We start from the raw sequence: 18,127 nt of genomic DNA, 5'->3' as shown, positions 1-18,127 counted from the left end.
GTTGGTAAACTCATTAATTCAGCAAAGCAAGCAAACAATAAGGGTTCCAGCCGAACAAGGTCTGAAAGTTAAGACAGGGATATTAGCCAAACTATTCTATTTGTAATGGATATTTAGATTGTGATATCACTCAAGCAAAATTGCCTGAATCCAATGTGAAAACCAAGTAATCAGGTTACACACAAAAAAAAAACATCTTTTTGTCGTAGAGATTCTACCAGACTTCATATCTATCAAAGATCTCAAATTAGTCCCAACATATCCATTAACCTTAGTTAACTTACTTCATTGACAAATTAACAAAGAATTTTAAAAGAGTGGGAGATTGAAAAGTCGAGCATGCAACTTCTTTCAAATTTTCAGTTTTACTATTATATCTGACAGTCTTGCATTCAATAGAAGCCAAAAGAAACATTTAAATTTAGGATAGAGGGGGGGCAGCTTTCAGAAGAATTTCCACCAATGAGTGAAGGTATTGCAATTTGCAACTATTGGGTATTTCTGTCTCTGCAATGCTTGCCCCACCAACTTAGTGAAGAACTTGCCATTGGGAGAGGCTTTTGATACCCACCTATCATTCAAAGAAGTTAGTGAAAAATGAGAAAGGATTGAAGAAGGAAGATTAAAAGTTGAGAGATACTCCCTGTTAAACTTTATGTTTCTCATCATTTGTGCAACTGTAGTTTCCGGTGCCTAAACTGGGACATTCTTGTATTTATTACAATGGATATGCCCTCATCAAGCCAAGGGTCAAACCAGAAAGAAGAACTAGTTCCATTTCCAATAGATTTTTTATCCATTCCTTCAAATTTAGGGATTATACTGCAAATATTAGACCATGGCCAGGAACCTCTTTTCTTTCGTATTTGGGATGGAACAAATAGGCCTTTGGAAAATATTTAGCCTTAAGAGCGAAAGCCCCAGAGGCTATTGGACACATTAAGAAGTCGTCACCCTTGTTTGAGAAGTAACACCGTATGACGTCTTCTATTCTTTTGAAACCCAACCCTCCAGTTGATTTGGATTGACAACATTTATCCCAATTAATCAGAATAAGGTGCTTAACCTTAAGAGGATTGCCAAGCGAAAACCTTTGGCTTACTTATCTTATCCAAGAGAAAATTTAAGTTCTTAGTTCTAGCTTTGTTGTAAAAAAGACTAGTGCCCAAATACAAAGCATTTTGTTTCATTTTCGAGATGCTCAAAATATACAAGATCTGGCTTTTAACACATCCACATTACAACTGGAAAAAACACCACTTTTTTGAAAGTTAATTTCCAGCTTCAATGCAGCTTTTTACTGCAACAACGCCCTCAACTTCCACTCGGAAGAAGAGGAAGTGTCATCCGTAAAAAATAAATGCAATATTTAAGGGGCAAAGGAGGCAATTTTAATACCTTTGAAAAGATTCAGATTTCTATATTCTTGAAGAAGTCTTGATAAAATTTTCATAATAAGGATGAAGAGGTAAGGGCTCAAAGGAAAGAATCCTGGTTTTTTATAAAAAGATCAAATATATCAATTACCGGCATTCACAAATTGCACAGAAAAACATTTCTTAATATACAAACCTTCCACATTTAGTAGGATCTGGAAATAACAAAGCCACACTTTTTGAGGACTTCAAATTTTGAATGAGTTTCACACTTTCACTTCATCTTCGTGACTTCATCAGAAGAGAGAGAGGTTTTATTGTCCTAAAATGATTGAGTTTGACATTTTTTCTACAAACCTGAAAACTTTTAAAATCCTCTGTTCCTTTCCATCAATGAAGACTGAAGATTGGAGAGTGGGTATTCCACCTACAGGCTTAATAAATGACTTGGAGAAACCATTAAAATCTCCCAGCCCCATCGATATTCAATGCCATGTACCTTTTCTTTCTTTCTTTTTTTTTTTTTTCTCTCTCTCTCTCTCTCTTCCTCTCTGGGGCTGTGAAATTCAATGTGGTCCAGCCATAAAAAACTTGACCTCAAAAAGTACTTCTTGTCCGATTCTTCTACCCATTTAATGATAATTTGTGAAAGTCACAGAGAAAAGTAGAAATTTTCCTAACTAAGAAGACAACATTAACAGGTTGGTCCACTGAGGAGCCTAACCCTATTCACAAGAAAAGAGTTCTGTAAAAGGTAGAGAGTGGATCATTCATGGATTTCTCCCAAGTTTTTTATTCATATTTTTCAGATTCTCATTTCCTCTTAGCAGCATCACATAGATCGCTTCAGAATCTAGACCAAGAATACAAAAAATCAAAGATCACATGCAAAGCCAAAGCCTCATTCATTCATCAATAAAAGCAGGGACTTTCATTTCATTTTCTAACAACACTGAATGATTTTAAAACCCTCACAACTGTATCTATCAGAAGTCCTAGGTTCATAGCTGAGGCATTATGCAAAATAATAAACCACAGAGTTTAGATATAACATAACAACTGTTCTAATTCCAACCTGTCAATTAATGTTTTTATATGCTTTTTATCTGAAATCACATGTCCCCATTAAATGGGTCTATAAGCAATGAAGTAATTGTTCTGTTTAATCTTTGATTTTTGCTCTTGACAGCACCCTTCTTCTGTTGTGTTTTGTCTTGGGGAGGTAGTGTGGGACTCTGCATTACAGCTTGCCCATGTTTTTTAGACTCTGATGCATAGAAAACATACGTATCTTGCCAGCTAATGGCCATTAGGTTCCAGAAAAGTATAAATACAGGTCAGTAGAGAAGACAACTACCACCACCAAACAACCCCCCACCCCAAGAACAAAATTAATTTTCTTTAGCTTTGGCATTCCATTTTTCAGCAACAAGAATGATTGATTGAGGCTTAGCGCTTGCACGAACCAAGAAGGTATGATACCCAATTGTTTCTTCTTCCAATGAACTGAAACTGCATTTTTCTGATAAAATCTGAGCACCAGGACTAAGATTTGAATGTTAAACTTTTAACAGATCGTCTCTCTTCATTGATATTATTCTTCCATACACAGAATTGTAGAAACCATAATATGATGTAATTCTTAAACTATCATTCTTTCCTATCACAGTGAGATAATTCTGCATCTACATCACCATAGGCAGTGGAAATGATGTTAACAAAATAACAAGTTCTATGCTGACTGCAGCCATTAATGGATCAACATTGTTCTATGCTCTTCTCTCCTCTCCTACCCAAAACTGAGAAATTCTATTTGTCAAAACAACACTGGCTGCCTTACACTGAGTAGATAAATATAGCTGTGATCAGTGGCAGGGTCAAAAATGCAAGTTGAGTCCTCCATAAAATGAGTTTTCCATTTGCTCCTGTTCATTTTCAAAAACAAAGAAGGAATTGGTTTAATCCGCAAAATCATTGAGTAGCAGCCAAAGCTCAAACAAAGTAATTCATTCATTTGCTCAATATGTTAGCATACCATTCCCTGTCGATTCAGAAATGGCAGGTGAACGGGAACTAGGAGTTGGAGATCCAAAATCAAATCCAAGGTTGGCACACTCTGCCCCCAAAGAACCTAAAACAAAAGAAAGAAGCAGTATGGTCTTCATAAGGAATAACAGTAGCACAAGTTCATCTGATACTGGAATTTAGATCGTTGAGCATTGCAAGTGTAGGTGGAACTCCTATATATTTCTTTTAATCAAGTTATTCAATGGGTAGCCAGCAGTCTACTGTGAAAGGAAGGAGAAGGCAATAAAAGTAGGTTCATTTCATGACAAGCAAAGATACCACAAAATAGATGATCAGAACCCTTAAATCTCCTTCCCTGTTTTCCGTTGTGCATTGAGAAGTAGGCCTTCAAGTGTAGTCTCAGATATGAAATTGAAAGAGAAACTTACATTGTTTGAAACAAGCTAAGTTTGTTCTATTCAGCAAATTAGAATATCCTTCATGGCAACTGCAGATGTGCCCAGTTCCGTTTGCTGTGCAGGTTCCATTGCCACACCAGGTCATTGTACAAGCTACATAACAGAACATATTTGTCTTTAAGTAACGCAAGAAAAAGAAGATATCTCAAATGCCCACAATTAGTGTACACATCCCAAGTCTTTTCCCTTGTATCGTATGATCTTTTCTTGATTCTTGATTATTGTCAATGAATCAGAAATAAATAAATAAAAAGTAAAACTAAAAGCAATCAGTGAAATGTGCTTATGAGTTAATAGGGCTTACGGTCTGAAAAATTTAACGGTGGCAAAAGAGAAGCTGGAGGAGGAGGCGCAGGAGGAGGAGGACTAGAAGTATTGCTGCCACAGGCGAAAGTCAACTGAGCCTGCAAATACATCAAAATCAAAATCAGGCTATAAGATTGCAAATTAAAAAGTAAATATACAATAAAGAAAACCTATCAAAGATAAAGGAACACTCACAATTGGGAACAACACAGGATGGGAAAGACAAAGAACCAATCTGAATCTTCTTCCACCCAGGTTTGCACTCACACCCGAAGCCCAGAAAGGAGTCATTAGAAGACACGCAAGCTCCTTCCCCACAACTGATCAAATTGCATCCAATATCTATTCAAAACCCAGAATCCATCCAATGATCAGCAAGCATATCAACTCTCAAAACACAACCCATAAATGGGGTTTGATGAGGAAATGAATTCAAGAGGAGTGAAGAAAACTTACCCTTGAAAGGGTTGGTGAAGTCTGCCCGGATACATCCAAAGAATAAAGAAAGCACAAGAACAAGTAAAGGGAAAGTAAAGTTACGAAGACAAAGTTTAGCCATGGGGCCTGTGTAATTGCTCAGCAAAGAGCCACAGTTAAGATGAATCTACAGAAGTAAAAGAAGTAGTTGGGTGTTGGAGAAATAATAGCCTAACAGGGAGTGGAGGGGACAGGTGGAACCATGGAGATAGTGAGAGCATTAATGGAGGAGTAATTCAAATTGGGTGGATAATAACTGATAGAGCGTAAACTGGTAAGGCGGTGGCTTATCAGGTATTGACTCTGGGAAGTAAACTGTAAATGGGTTATGGACTCATCAAGAGTGTCTTTTCAATTCCAGATTTGTAGAACCCTTTTTATGGAGAACAACAACGAGTGTGGAAAATTCGAACAAGGAAAAGGGTTTTCAAGGGTTTTTATTTCTTACAGCAAAAGGGTTTTGCGCCGGGAATCCGCACCAGTCACTAGTCAGTCCTCCAGAGAAAGAGAAACAAAAAAAAACTGAAAATGAAAGGGTGGAAAATGGGGAATGGATATAGGCACCGTTTTAGTCCCAAACTCGCAGTTACTGTTTCAGCCATTGACCATCTCCAACCTACCTAACTACCTGCGTGTGCTTGTGACTTCAAGATTTTTTCTGGTTCCAAAACCATCTGAACTGGCCAATGGCCAAAGATCTTTTCATGTGGTGGCCGGTTGGTTGTCGTTGTTAGATTCCATGTGGCACATGAACCCAAAGGAACAAAACATAATTTAAAGGCCAAGATGAAAGTCAATATATTGTGTGACACAAAATACATATTCTTTCTAGATTCAATCAATCCATTAGGTACTGTAATGAGAATTTAAGACAAATCAACACGGCTTCTTTGAACACACACGTCTTGTTCTGAGAATTGACTGAAAAAAAATTTTCAAATTTATTCAATTCAGAAGCATGTCTCGTATGTCTCAACTCAGGGCCATAATCGTTGCACAGTGGTCATTTTTTTAATTATTGGTGGAAGTGTTTGGTTGAGTTTAAAAGTTCTCAACCAAAGGTCTAAGTTTGGTTCTTACAGTTTAAGTTGGAAAAAAAATTAATCGAAATTTTTTCAGTTTAGTCTATTTTAAGTTTAAATAAGAATGGGGGTTCAAAATTTCGTCCTGAAGCTGGGTCAAAAATGTGAACTTTTGTAACTAAAAGGCTATTATCTTGTGATTAGGATCAAATTTAAATATTTGACATGACTTAACCTAGCCCGATTATATAGGATCAAGACGAAAATAGGGTGCTCAAGGTTTCAAAAACCTGGCCCAACCTGACCTGTTCAACCCTGCTATTTACCTAAAATAACTATTTGATCTCCCTAAACATTTTGTGTCGTTGGTAATGACTAATTTTGTCAAACCAGATAGTTCAGATTATACAGAAATAAGCAAACATCAATATCTGGACTTCAATTCATCTTCAAAATGAAAGGTTACAGACCCTAAATTGTTAAGAGTTGTTGGGGAGTTGTTGGGGGCGTTAAGATTGGTTTCAAGTATAGAGTTTTCTATCTGATGCGTCTAAAAATTGATCAACCTTCGAATTCCTGCAAAATGATGTCAGAAAAGACTAAAAGACTAGAATGACCAAGTGATCATTTCTGGAACTCTATGCTGACCCAAACTCTGCAAACCACTTCTCATGACGTTCAATATCAGAAGCAGAAACACTTCTTTGGACCTTGGTTAAAGCTTCTTCAAAGTCACACATAGCAATTGGGTCCTTCGAGATATCATCCTTCGCCATGTTCTTGATTTCATCACGAGTCTTACCTGCTATTTTACGCCTCATGCCATTCAAAGAAGCATCGCGGCAAACATTTGTGAGATCATCCCCGCTGTATCCGTCTGTTCGACGGGCCACATCCTCGATGTTAACATCAGGAGCCACCTGGTAGGACAGGAGTAATTCTATAAGAACATAGGACAACCAACAGTCTTTTTTTTTTTAATGGAAACAGTGGTACAACAGTAAAAAAAAAGTTAGCAACAGCAGGAGCAAACGTTTTGTAGTATTATGCACCCAGTAGTTGAATTGTGTTTCGGACTTAAAACTGGAGACATTGCCTATTCTCTTAATGGCTCTCTGGACACTTAAAAGAGTGAGCAGATAACAAAAATACGAGTCTTTCGCCACATGGTGGCTTATGATTCAGTAAAGCTTGTGAAGACCCTGATAGAAAGTAAAGCCAAACCAACGAGGGTTGGTCCAAGTGGTAAGCAGCTTGGTCTGCTTAAGCAAGGTTCCGGTATCGAAATCTTGTGGATGCAAAAAATCTCTGTTGGAAGACTCACCCACCACAACCAGGTGTGCAACCCGGGTCAAACACCGGATTAGTCAGGGCAAAGCCTTGGAAACCGGGGTTGGCAACCAAAAAAAAAAAGAAAGTACAGCCAAATACATAGCTCTGTTCAAAGTAATACAGTGCTATTAAGGTGCATGCCACTTCTATGAAACATAAGCTGCTTCCTATGCAGATGTGCACTTTAGGGTACAGGTTGCCATGGCAAAGCAAACAAAGCAGTCCTTTTAGCTCAATAGTTGCAGCCTGAGAATCTTGCTCCATGACTTCACAAAGTGTTTAGGCTTTATCATTTTGAAGGATGAGTATGGACTAAAGAAATATGGTCATTTCTTTATTGAGGGTGAAGTTGTGATGTTATTGTCAAGCTGTCTAACTTGTGGCACGTCATTCCGCCATGTATTGGAGAACTTTTGATTTCACATTTTTATCAAGCAACATAAATAGGCATACTCAGTGCACAAAGCTACAGCCACTGGGGTCTGAGCATAGTTCAACAACTTGGTTTTGGAGTCCAATGACGAATTTGTGCACTTGTCTTTTCGGGATGGGAGTGAAGCCAGGAATGGTTTGGAAGCATACAATTACATAAAATTTCAAGACATAAGAGAGACATAGAAGAAGTATCTTTTACCTCAACAGTTTTAAGGTTAATCTTTATAAGCTCCTTCCGACTCTCAAAATTTGGAAGAGGAATATATATTCGCTTTTCCAGCCTCCTCCTACATTACATCATGTAAAATGGAAATTTTCAGAAACACTAGACATATACCCAAGGAAAAAAAAAATTGACTCAAGACAATAAGCTATTGGCATTGTGCTGCTTTTATTAGAAGTAATAGAAATTAGATTTAGAACTGAATCCTAACTCAAAACTTAAACCTTAAAGAGGAGGTTGAATTATTCCCAACCTAAGAGCCTCATCAATATCCCACGGAAAGTTGGTAGCTGCCAAGACCATCACTATTTTGCGGTTACCATCTTCACCAACAGAGCTGTTACTAACACCATCTACTTGTACTAGAAGTTCTGACTTCACCCTTCTGGATGATTCATGTTCCCCTGAAGCCCTGAAGGAATCAATGCATTATAATAATATTATCATGGACTTATGACATCAAAATTTGGAAGCATAACTACCCAAAGATGAAATGGGAGTACATTCATAACAAAACAAAGCATATATTAAGATGCTTATATCGATAAGAGCAAAACTAGCACCAATAGTTAACTAACTAACTTCAATGTCCAAATGTCTAGATTTTTTTTGCACATCTGAATAAGAAGGTATTTTTCACCTATAGGTTAATGCAATAGAAATAACCCAAAGTTCTGTAACCTCTCAAAAAGAGAGAGTACCACAGAGACATTTTCAATTCAGCAGAAATGATTAAAAGTAAAGCTTTTTTTACAATATGACATCATATAATAAGAGTAAAAAATAATAACAATAACGTACCCCCGAGCATTGCAAAGGGAATCAATCTCATCAATGAAAATTGTACTTGGAGCATAAGCTCTTGCAAGATCAAACAAACATCGAACCATGCGCTCACTCTCACCACGCCACTTCGAAGCTAAGGTAGCAGAAGAAACATTGAAAAATGTTGTTCCACATTCCGTAGCAACTGCCTTGGCCAAAAGAGTCTTCCCGGTACCAGGAGGGCCAAACATAAGCACACCTTTCCAAGGCCTCCTAATTCCCTGTGAGTTAGATGTAGTCATCAGTTTGGCTACTCTACATAAATAAGTCATTATTAACTATCATTGATATATCCAGTTTGAGCCACCTTGTATCCTTGAGAATATTCTTACAAAAACAAGCACATGTGTTTCCTCGAGTCACAGGCGCTACCTAAAAGATATGAATGCTGGTTGCTATAGTTAAATAACCTCGAGAGGCTTTTGAGTTCTGATGGATATGTATATACCTGGAAATACTCGGGCATCCACAAGGGAAGGACAACAGCTTCTTCCAGAAGTCTTTTGGCTTCATTCAGTCCAGCCACATCCTCCCATCTAACTCCAGGGCTTGTTTCCAACACATCCCTTTCAAGCATTGCAGCCAGATCTGGATCAGGTCCTTCATATTCCTTTCTTGCTTTTCCATCTTCAGCATCACCATTCTAATAATTGTCCATGCAAATCAGTGACCAGAAAACAGATGTCCTGTATAGGGTTGTCTTTAATACAATTGGCAAGCTAAAGGCAAACAAGTGAATGGATGTATTAATGCAGTTCTAGCAGTATCCAAAAAACATAATCACTATAATCTTTCATGATGATGGAACTTCCTATTAGACCACCTTAGCCAGGTCATCAGCAAACAAGTGATGGATATCAATGCCAAAATAAAAGTAGTGTTGCTACTAAAAGATGTGTTTCTTTAGTCCTGATAACTAACGATTTTACTTTTAGAAGTCACAATGAAGATGCCTACTAGCTTTCTGGAATCCAAATGCCTGGGGTGAACAGAGCACCCTTGGGGGACCAAAGATTGATGGCTGGGCCCCCTAGCCTTGTGTGGTCTGTTTATTCTCTCTTCTTCCTTTCTACTAGTTCCTCCTTCGCTTCCTGGTTTCTGTCTCGTGGGTTTTCTGGTGGTTTGGTTGCTCTGGCGATTGGTTCTCGTGCTTTCATCTGTTTGTTCAGTTTCTGCTTCGTTAGCTGATTTCGTTTCTACCTTGTTCCTGTTGGCTGGTTCCAGCAATCCAGCCATTGGTTGTTCTTAATCAGTCATGTTCTCAGTTGAGAAGTCAACTAATAACGGGTTGAGTATCGTGCCTTGTTTTGTTCTTTGTGTTTTTTTTCCCAAAGTTCCCTTTCTGTTTATTCTCAGTGACCCCAAACAGATCACTGGTTTCTCTTTATATTTGCACATTCGGGTCCGTTTGCACCTTGAACAGTTTCCTCAGCCACATTGGCTGGCTGCTTTTCTAGTAAATGACTTCCTCTATACTGTCCAATTACTTCCTCATTCTGATTCATTAAGATTCGATCATGTGGTTTATTTTCCTAAACCTGCCCAACGCATCACCACTTCCAGGTAACTTGGATCGTAGACTCTTATTTGAGGCTTTACAAGACAAGACAACAGGGTGGGTAGAGGTGGGCTTTTTGCAGCTTTATGAGTATCGTTCTTTCAGACTGAAAACAATGAAGCTAACAGCCCAGTAACTGCATTGATGTGGAATTTGAGCATAAGGTCACGAGAAACTGTAAAGTTGAGAATTATCGTTATTAAGATCCAGTTAAACACGGCGTTGAGCCTCTTTGCTTTAATTGTTGCTAGTCGCTTGGCCCATTGCCTCTTAGGTTGCTTGTTAGTTGAGGCTCTATTCTTGCTCTCACTTGCTTGTCGCTTGTGCTATTGTATTTTCTTCTTTTGGTAATGAATTATTTAATCATCCAAAAAAAAATCCAGTTAAACTCATCAACCAAATGCCAGCCAAAAACATCTAGTATGAAGAAATAATTTACTCTTTCAAATTTTCCCAATGGAGAGATTTCTAAGCCCAATAATAGCACAACGATCATGTTTTGGTAGATAACCTACTCACCCCCATTAGGCTGCAAGATATCTTGAATGAGGAGGAAAGCAACACACTTACCACAGTCTTTGCAAATCAAATTTAACTCTAAGTTAGAACAAAGATCCATGGTTCCAAGTCTTACCGCTGAATCTGTCTTGCTGGCGTTGGATTTCGCAGAAGCATTGCTTTTTCGCCCAGGTCCAGAAGTAGTGGATGCTCTGTTTCCAGTTCCAGTTTTACCAGAAGAACCAGTCTTTGCTCCACGACTACTTGTTCCTGCTTTTGTAGTAGCACCACGAGCCCAAGTGGCATCTTGTGGTGACTTCCTCATACCCACTTGCCCAGTTCTGGTAGGCCTCCTGCTTGCAGGGTCTCGGGTTGGAGGTCTCCAAATATCAGGATCATCCACTGGACCACCCGAAGAAGTAGGGAATTCATCTAGCGGTTGGAAAACAAACGAAGATTTAACATTAATAGGAGGTGAGGAAGATCGTCTGGCTCCCGGAACCTCCTTGAAAGCCCTTCTCTCTGCATCCAACTGTTTCACAATATCTATTTCCTCAGATAGATTTTTCTTCAGATTCATCCATTTCGCTCGGATTAAAGGGTCATCAAGTGTGCTTAAGTGCCTGTAAAGATAGACGAAGCTGAGAACTCAAAAATGCTACTAGCAAGGGTTTCATTTCTCGGAAAAGAAGAATCTTTGAGTGAACAAATTAGGAAAATCCAAAATTTTTAAATTTCCTGACCCAAGAGACACAAATTCATAAGTAACTTCAGTGAGAAACTAGGGATTAGAACAGCAGAGAGAAACGGAAAATACTTGTTGATCTGAGCAATGGCACCGTCGAAGAATATGATCGCAGTATCATAGAGGCCTTCAAGGGCGTATTCCTTGGCCAATTTGACATGCTCTTGTAACCCTGCAAGAGTACCAACCATCCTCAAAATCTAGGTTAAGAGCTGCAAGATCAAATTCCAGTAAAAATCAGCTTTTGTGTGTTCCACACTTCCACTCATCCACTGGTTCTTTTCCTGGTTCAGATAGTCATAGATGATTACTTTCGGACTTCGGGTCTCATATGTTAGTAATCATAGTATGCACGCTCCCGTTGATTCTACGCTCGCGTGACCACCACACGACCAGGTAGCGTTTTGTTGTTTCTAGAACAGAAACTCCGATTTGTGATAAAAATTCAATCCAGACCACAGGTCCACAGTTGAATGTTCAACTTTTATAAAATAATAAGAATGCCTACCCCAGTTTCATGTTAAACTGTAATGGAATAAATACGGGTGGAACACGGTTTCAGTGCTGCATACCATTGACGTGCCCAGAAGTTCTTTACTTTAATAATTGAAAAACCCAAGTTTGGTATACAATTTTTTGCAATAAGTAACGATGTATTCTCTATCTCTATCCTAAAGCTAATGGTGGAGCTTATCCTTCAAAGATGATTCCAGTCTTTTTGCGTATTCTTCGTGGTGTCAATAATGGTGCTTTGAAAACCATAATAGACACCAATCCTTCTGGGTTTCTCAAAACCTCTGCAGCTCAGCTGAATTATCCAAAACCCACTTCGTTTCCCTCCTCCTTCAAGAATTCGATCTCATTTTCTAGCGCCATAAATTCGTCAGAATCGCCGGCCTCGACATTAGTATCTGAAAAGCCCGAAATTGAGCTTGAATTCATAGGAGTAAGACCTTGCTGCTGCTGATTCCAATGCTTTCTTTCATTTATTTCTGGCTCTTGAAGCTGCTTCTTCTTCCAGTTAATTTTTTGGTCAACTCGTCCCGTTAATCAGAACAAAGCAACCCTCTATTAACTCTCTCTCCCTCTCTTATTTTGTTTAATTTGGCAGCCACAACCAGAACCTGATGAGTCGTATCCAGTAGACAGAGCTTCGGTGATCAGTGGAGAGAAGTTGCTGAGGAACATCATGCTGGACAACAAGATAGAGGTCTACGCTTTCTACGTAAGTATAGTGGGGCATATACACCCTTTAATTTGAGTTTTGACCAGAGTGGCCATGGAAGAACTCCCTGGAAAGAGGAGAGGTGTTTGAATTTAACTGTATCTTCTTCATTGATGATTACCCTTATGTTAAATTTTACACAAGGAAGATCGAAGAATCTGTTGTAATATTAGTCCCACATCGACTGATGTAGTCGATGTGGGAATATGTGGAGAGGAAGAGGCTATAAAAGAATGCCTCTTCCTTCTTCTTTAATTATCCCAAATATCTTCTCTCTTGGATATTTCTTTATTTATAGTGGAGTTTTCTCTCTTGCCCATATATTATTGTTCTTTCTTTCTCTTTTGTTATTATTGTTTCTTCTTTCTCTTATTTCATTTTCTATTCGTGTTCCTTCATAACCGCTGTATCGTTTTTATATCTTGTTCTGTCGCTTCCCATCGGATTCCTTGGGGTTTGTTTGTTTAGTTTAGGGTGTAGTATTTTTATAGTATGTTCGTGATTGCCCTTGTGATCCTTCCTCGAAATAAGTGTATTGTTTTATCCTCGGAGGTCTTGTCTTTCGTGGTTCTTTCGGTTCCTGGGTGTTTGGGTGTTGTTGTCTAATTTTGTCTTGTGATTTCGTGGTTCTTTTCGGGTTCCTGAGGTGTTTGGGTGTTGTCTTCTGATTTTGTCTTGGTTTTGGACCCTTGTGTCCCTCCTCTTTCCTGATTTTCTGGTGCATTTTGTTCACCATATCGTGGTACCTGCTTTCCGTGCTTGGGTTTTCTCCACCTCTGTGCTCTTCTCCGTTTCGTTCTCTTTGGTTGGATGGGCATTATTGATATCTAGCCTCGTTTGCGGTTCCCCTCTTTTTGTCTTTCGTTTCTTCTTTCTTTTTTGGGGTACCAGTTTGTCCCTCTCAATTTTCCATCACTTCACCTCATCAAATTGTGATGGTAGACATCTCGGGTCTTCTGGGTTCTTTCTTCTGGCGGATGTTGGCATTGTGCTTGGATCTTGATTACCATGGCCTGACCTCTGGTTGTTTCAAACTTATGACCTATCTCTCGGTTGTCATGGATGATCTGCCTTGGATTGTTGGAGTTGGCACCATCGTTGGATGTCGATGGTTGTCGACTATTCAAATTCGCATGTGAGGCTTTCTTTGTCTTTGGGGCAATTAGATGATTGGGTCACGCATCCTGGATGATGAGGATCGTCAGGACGCTAGTTGTATGTCAGGGGCTCTTTTCGTTGGACATGTCGAGGCATCTTGCATCACGTCTGCGAGAGTCGTGTGCATCTTGGCCCCTGTCGGCGGGTTAGGTTCTCTCGTTCTCCGGTCTCACAGGTTTCATTACCCTTTTGTGGCCTGTGTTGCGCGATGATTGAGTTCAATGCATCCGATTCCGGAGTAGTGTTGATTAGTTCACTCGATGTATGGCAGCCCGTTACATCTCCGGAGGGCGGTCTATGTATCTTTCATTGATGATTATTTTAGAAGATGTTGGGTGTTTCCTATCAAGAGGTCGATGTGTTTTCGTTTTCAACATTCAAGCGCAAGTTGACGGCGGAGAATCAAGTGCCTCGGGACGGACAATGGCGGTGAATATACGGGGATGACTTCTTTGAGTTTTGTAATCAAGAAGGCATCAAGAGACAACTCACGGTGGCTTACACTCCTCAACGAATGGAGTAGCGAGGCGGTTGAATAGAACTCTACTCGAAAGAACGAGAGCCATGTTGAGAGCCGCAAGTATGGCTAAGTCCTTTGGGCGTGCCGTAAATACTGCTATGTGATTAATCGATCACCAACAAGATCGATTGATTTGAAGACACCGATGGAGATGTGGTGGCAAGCCGGTTGATTATTCACGCCCGCACACATTTGGGAGTCCTGTGCGTGATGTATCATCCCCAAGAAATTTCAAAGTTGGATCCAAAATCCGGAAAATGCGATTCTTGGGAAATGCTGATGGAGTCAAGGGGTATCGGGGGATCCCCCCCGCCCACAAGGTCGTCATCGGCAGAGATGTCATTTTTGCAGAAGATAAGCTGCAAATGGAAGATGTGAGTAGCATTTCAATAGAAATTCCGGAGAGTACAACGTCGGGAGGAAGAGAAGTCCAATCCGAAAATTCTTCCGAGCGGAATCGAAAATGAGGAACAAGTACCGTTGAGTCTACAACGTAGAAGTTCGACGGTCACCTCGTGAAAGACATACACCAACCTGGATCGATTATATTATGGAGAGCAACATTGCATCTTGTCTTCTAACGAGAAGATGGTGAGCCATCAACATTCGAGAGAAGCGATTGATAGCTCGAAGCATCATTTTGGATGGCGGCTATGCGGGAAGAACTAGAAGCTCTTCATAAGAATAAGCGTGGGAGCTTGTACCTTTACCGCACGGAAGGAAGCCCATTGGTAACAAATGGGTTTACAAGATCAAACGAAGCAGTGATGATCAAGTAGAGCGGTATCGTGCAAGAATGGTGATCAAAGGATATGCTCGAGAAAGAAGGTGTCGATTTCACGAAATCTTTTCTCCGGTGGTTCGACTTACTACTTGTCCGGATAGTTCGGCACTTTGTGCTACGTTTGATCTACATCTTGAGCGGGTTAGATGTAAAACTGCATTTCTTCATGGAGATCTTGAAGAAGAAATCTATATGCTCCAACCGAAGGTTTTGAAGAACCGAAAAGAGGAACTTGGTTTGCGGTTGAACAAATCTCTATACGGCTTAAAACAGGCCAAGATGTTGGTATAAGAGATTTGATTCCTTCATATTGAGCCTTGGATACAACGGACTTGCTTCGGACCCTTGTGCGTATTACAAGAGGTTTGGTAATGATGATTTCATCATTTTACTTTGTATGTCGATGATATGTTGGTGTCGGGCCCCAACAAAGATCGGATCGTAGAATTAAAGGCTCGGTTGGGAATTTGAAATGAAGGATCTAGGACCCGCAAACAAGATTCTAGGGATGCAAATTCACCGAGACGGAAATAACGGGAAGATTTGGCTATCTCGGAAGAGTTACTTAAGGAAAGTCTTGCGCCGCTTCAATATGCAAGGCCGTAAGCCAATTTCTACTCCTCTTCGTTAATTTCAAGTTATCCTCAAGTATGTGTCCTAGCAATGAAGCGAGAGGATGGAGATGTCTCGAGTCCGTATGCATCGGAAGGCGTGTTCGCTATGATATGTACAAGACCGGACATTGCACATGCGGTGGGGAGTGATTAGTCGGCATATGGCGAATCCAGGACAAGAGCATTGGATTATAGTGAAGAGGATCCTAAGATACATTAAAGGAACCTTGGATGCTGCTCTATGTTATGGAGGATTTGAATTTTCGTCGATGATATGTTGATTCCGATTTTGCGGGGATCTTGATAAAAGGAAATCCACTACGGCTATGTGTTTGCAATTGCGAGGAGCCGTGGTCGGTATCTAAACTACGGCGTTGTAGCACCGTCACACGTGTATATGGCGGCTACACAAGCTTGTAAAGAAGCAATCCGGATAAGAAGATTCATGGAAGAACTTGGGCACAAACACAAGAAGATTCTCTGTATTGTGCGAGTGCCTTGCACATTGCAAGGAATCCACTTTTCATTCCGGACAAAACACATAGAAGTACAATATCATTTTGTTCGTGAAGTGGTGGAAGCGGAAGGGTGGATATGCAGAAAATCCACACGAAAGAGAACCTAGCGATGCATTGACAAAAGCAATCAATCGCAAGTTCATTTGGTGCGATCCTTGTATGGCTTGATAGAGACATAGACAGCATGGTGGTGGCAAGATAGAGACTGGTGTGGAGATTGATTGGTTCTCAATCTAATCTCCAAGTGGGAGATTGTTGTAATATTAGTCCCACATCAACTGATGTGGGAATATGTGGAGAGGAAGAGGCTATAAAAGAATGCCTCTTCCTTCTTCTTTAATTATCCCAAATATCTTCTCTCTTGGATATTTCTTTATTTATAGTGGAGTTTTCTCTCTTGCCCATATATTATTTGTATCTTTCTTTTCTCTTAGTTGTTATTATTGTGTTCTTCTTTTCTCTTATTTGCTGATTGTTCTATTCGGTGGGTTCTTCATAACCCGCCAGAATCCTCTGTTGTAGGATACAATGATTAGTTGGATAAGACTAATCGCTATTCACTGCATCTTCAATGTGCTAAAAACTAGTTTTCCAATCATCAACAGAGAAAAGTATTTAACTGTGGAGGTCGTGGACTATGTGGAACATGCACTGTGGAGGTCTGCTTTTAAATGTGTTATTTCCCTAGTATTTGCTTGATTTAGTTTAATTCTTCCGTTATTCCTTGATCTATATTTTTCCTTTTTCTGATGAGTTAGATTTGTTTGTGCAGATTATTGATGGCAAGGATCTATTGAACGAAAGAACAAACCCTGAACTCCGTCACCTAAAGAAGGCATATATATTTCCTTATATCCTCCTTATTGGTAATACTGAAATCTAATTTTATTCACTTGGACTTTGCTCTGAATCTACAGAAACCCGAATCTTGGAGGCTTGCTTGCCAAACTATTGTTGGGAACAAAGAAAATTCTGGGAAGGTATGCCATAGTATTTTCTTTACTCTTCTGGTAGTGCTGTTCTTCATCTTAAAAGTCTCTCTCTGGCCAGTTTCTTCTTTAGAATTTCGTCAAGAATATTCTCTACTATATCTTTAGGGATTCCATTTACCAATTTGATAATGGGGTGTAACTGGACTTGATGGTGGTTGATTCCAAATTGAAACAGTTGATTCCTCCTAATGTTATTACTCTGTGGTTAAGATATGTCAAGAATGAAATGAGATGCAAGCTCAAGTCTATTTGTAACTGGTGCAGGTAGTCATCCAGAGGTGTCCCCAGTTGAAGCAATGATAGTGAAGAAGGAGCTTTGTCATGACTCAGAGAAGATCCACAACAACAAATAATAATAGCATAAGATGATTCCTAGAGATAAGCCTCCTACTGGGTTCCAAAAGCTTAGTAAGCTTAGCTCCAGAAAAAGTGTACTCAAATGCCTGTATAGATAGAAGAACCTGAGAAACTTCATAATAGCTATAAGTTCTTGGTTGGTTTTCTCTCTCTTTTTTTTTTTTTGTGTAAAAAATAAAGATCATTGAGAACATGAGCTCATACAAGAGGTGGTATTTGTCTTTTATATAATTGCAGAAGTAAAGAATTCAACAAAAGCCAGTCAAGAACTCAACTAACAAGACTAACTTGGATAAGACTAACTTGGATAAGGAATCTGCTACACAATTTGCAGATCTTGGAACAAAACAAAATTGAAAAAAATAAAAAAATTGTTTCAAATTTAAAAAATCTTGACAGATGGGAATGAGTTCAATAGGAGGATAGACTTCTTGGACAAGGAATCTATTACACAATTTGTAGACCTTGGAACAAAACAGAATCGACAAAAATCAAAAAATTGTTTCAAATTTAAAACATCTTGACAGATGGGAATGAGTTCAATAGGAGGATTAGACTTCGTATTTATAATAATTAAGAGAATACCAACCTTGCAAGCTTGAATCAAACTAGATCTAACGGCTCTAGTTTTTTTTTTTTTTTTCAGCAACCCAAACTTGCATCACATAGATTTTCA

At 39.3% G+C, this 18,127-nt stretch overlaps 3 protein-coding genes across 3 annotated transcripts; 1 reads left to right on the top strand and 2 right to left on the bottom strand.

Moving 5' to 3' along the window:
* Window positions 1-2,224: 2,224 nt before the first annotated feature.
* On the bottom strand, window positions 2,225-5,469 carry LOC149025034 (neurogenic locus notch-like protein). Its single transcript, XM_089145235.1, has 6 exons — window positions 4,625-5,469; window positions 4,364-4,510; window positions 4,167-4,266; window positions 3,833-3,955; window positions 3,412-3,507; window positions 2,225-3,301 (listed from the first exon to the last, which is right to left on the bottom strand). The coding sequence occupies exons 2-6, from the start codon at window positions 4,457-4,459 to the stop codon at window positions 3,213-3,215; spliced, it is 504 nt and encodes a 167-aa protein (XP_089001361.1). The 5' UTR covers window positions 4,460-4,510; window positions 4,625-5,469; the 3' UTR covers window positions 2,225-3,212.
* Window positions 5,470-5,622: 153 nt separating this feature from the next.
* Window positions 5,623-11,871, bottom strand: LOC149025033 (katanin p60 ATPase-containing subunit A1-like). The gene is made up of 7 exons (XM_089145233.1): window positions 11,356-11,871; window positions 10,675-11,161; window positions 8,931-9,125; window positions 8,459-8,703; window positions 7,911-8,069; window positions 7,634-7,721; window positions 5,623-6,587 (listed from the first exon to the last, which is right to left on the bottom strand). The coding sequence occupies exons 1-7, from the start codon at window positions 11,472-11,474 to the stop codon at window positions 6,306-6,308; spliced, it is 1,575 nt and encodes a 524-aa protein (XP_089001359.1). The 5' UTR covers window positions 11,475-11,871; the 3' UTR covers window positions 5,623-6,305.
* A 31-nt stretch (window positions 11,872-11,902) lies between these two features.
* Window positions 11,903-17,708, top strand: LOC149025032 (photosynthetic NDH subunit of subcomplex B 3, chloroplastic-like). The gene is made up of 6 exons (XM_089145234.1): window positions 11,903-12,229; window positions 12,395-12,508; window positions 16,708-16,761; window positions 16,875-16,937; window positions 17,020-17,082; window positions 17,359-17,708. Exons 1-6 carry the CDS (start codon window positions 11,987-11,989, stop codon window positions 17,392-17,394), a joined length of 573 nt encoding a protein of 190 aa, XP_089001360.1. The 5' UTR covers window positions 11,903-11,986; the 3' UTR covers window positions 17,395-17,708.
* The last annotated feature ends 419 nt before the right edge of the window (window positions 17,709-18,127 follow it).

Source organism: Hakea prostrata, chromosome 2 (genome assembly GCF_041222555.1).
Source record: "Hakea prostrata isolate BN-2017 chromosome 2, UWA_Hpros_2, whole genome shotgun sequence".
Taxonomy (NCBI): domain Eukaryota; kingdom Viridiplantae; phylum Streptophyta; class Magnoliopsida; order Proteales; family Proteaceae; genus Hakea; species Hakea prostrata.
The sequence above is the reverse complement of the archived record's forward strand: the minus strand, read 5'-3'. Positions and strand labels throughout refer to the sequence as shown.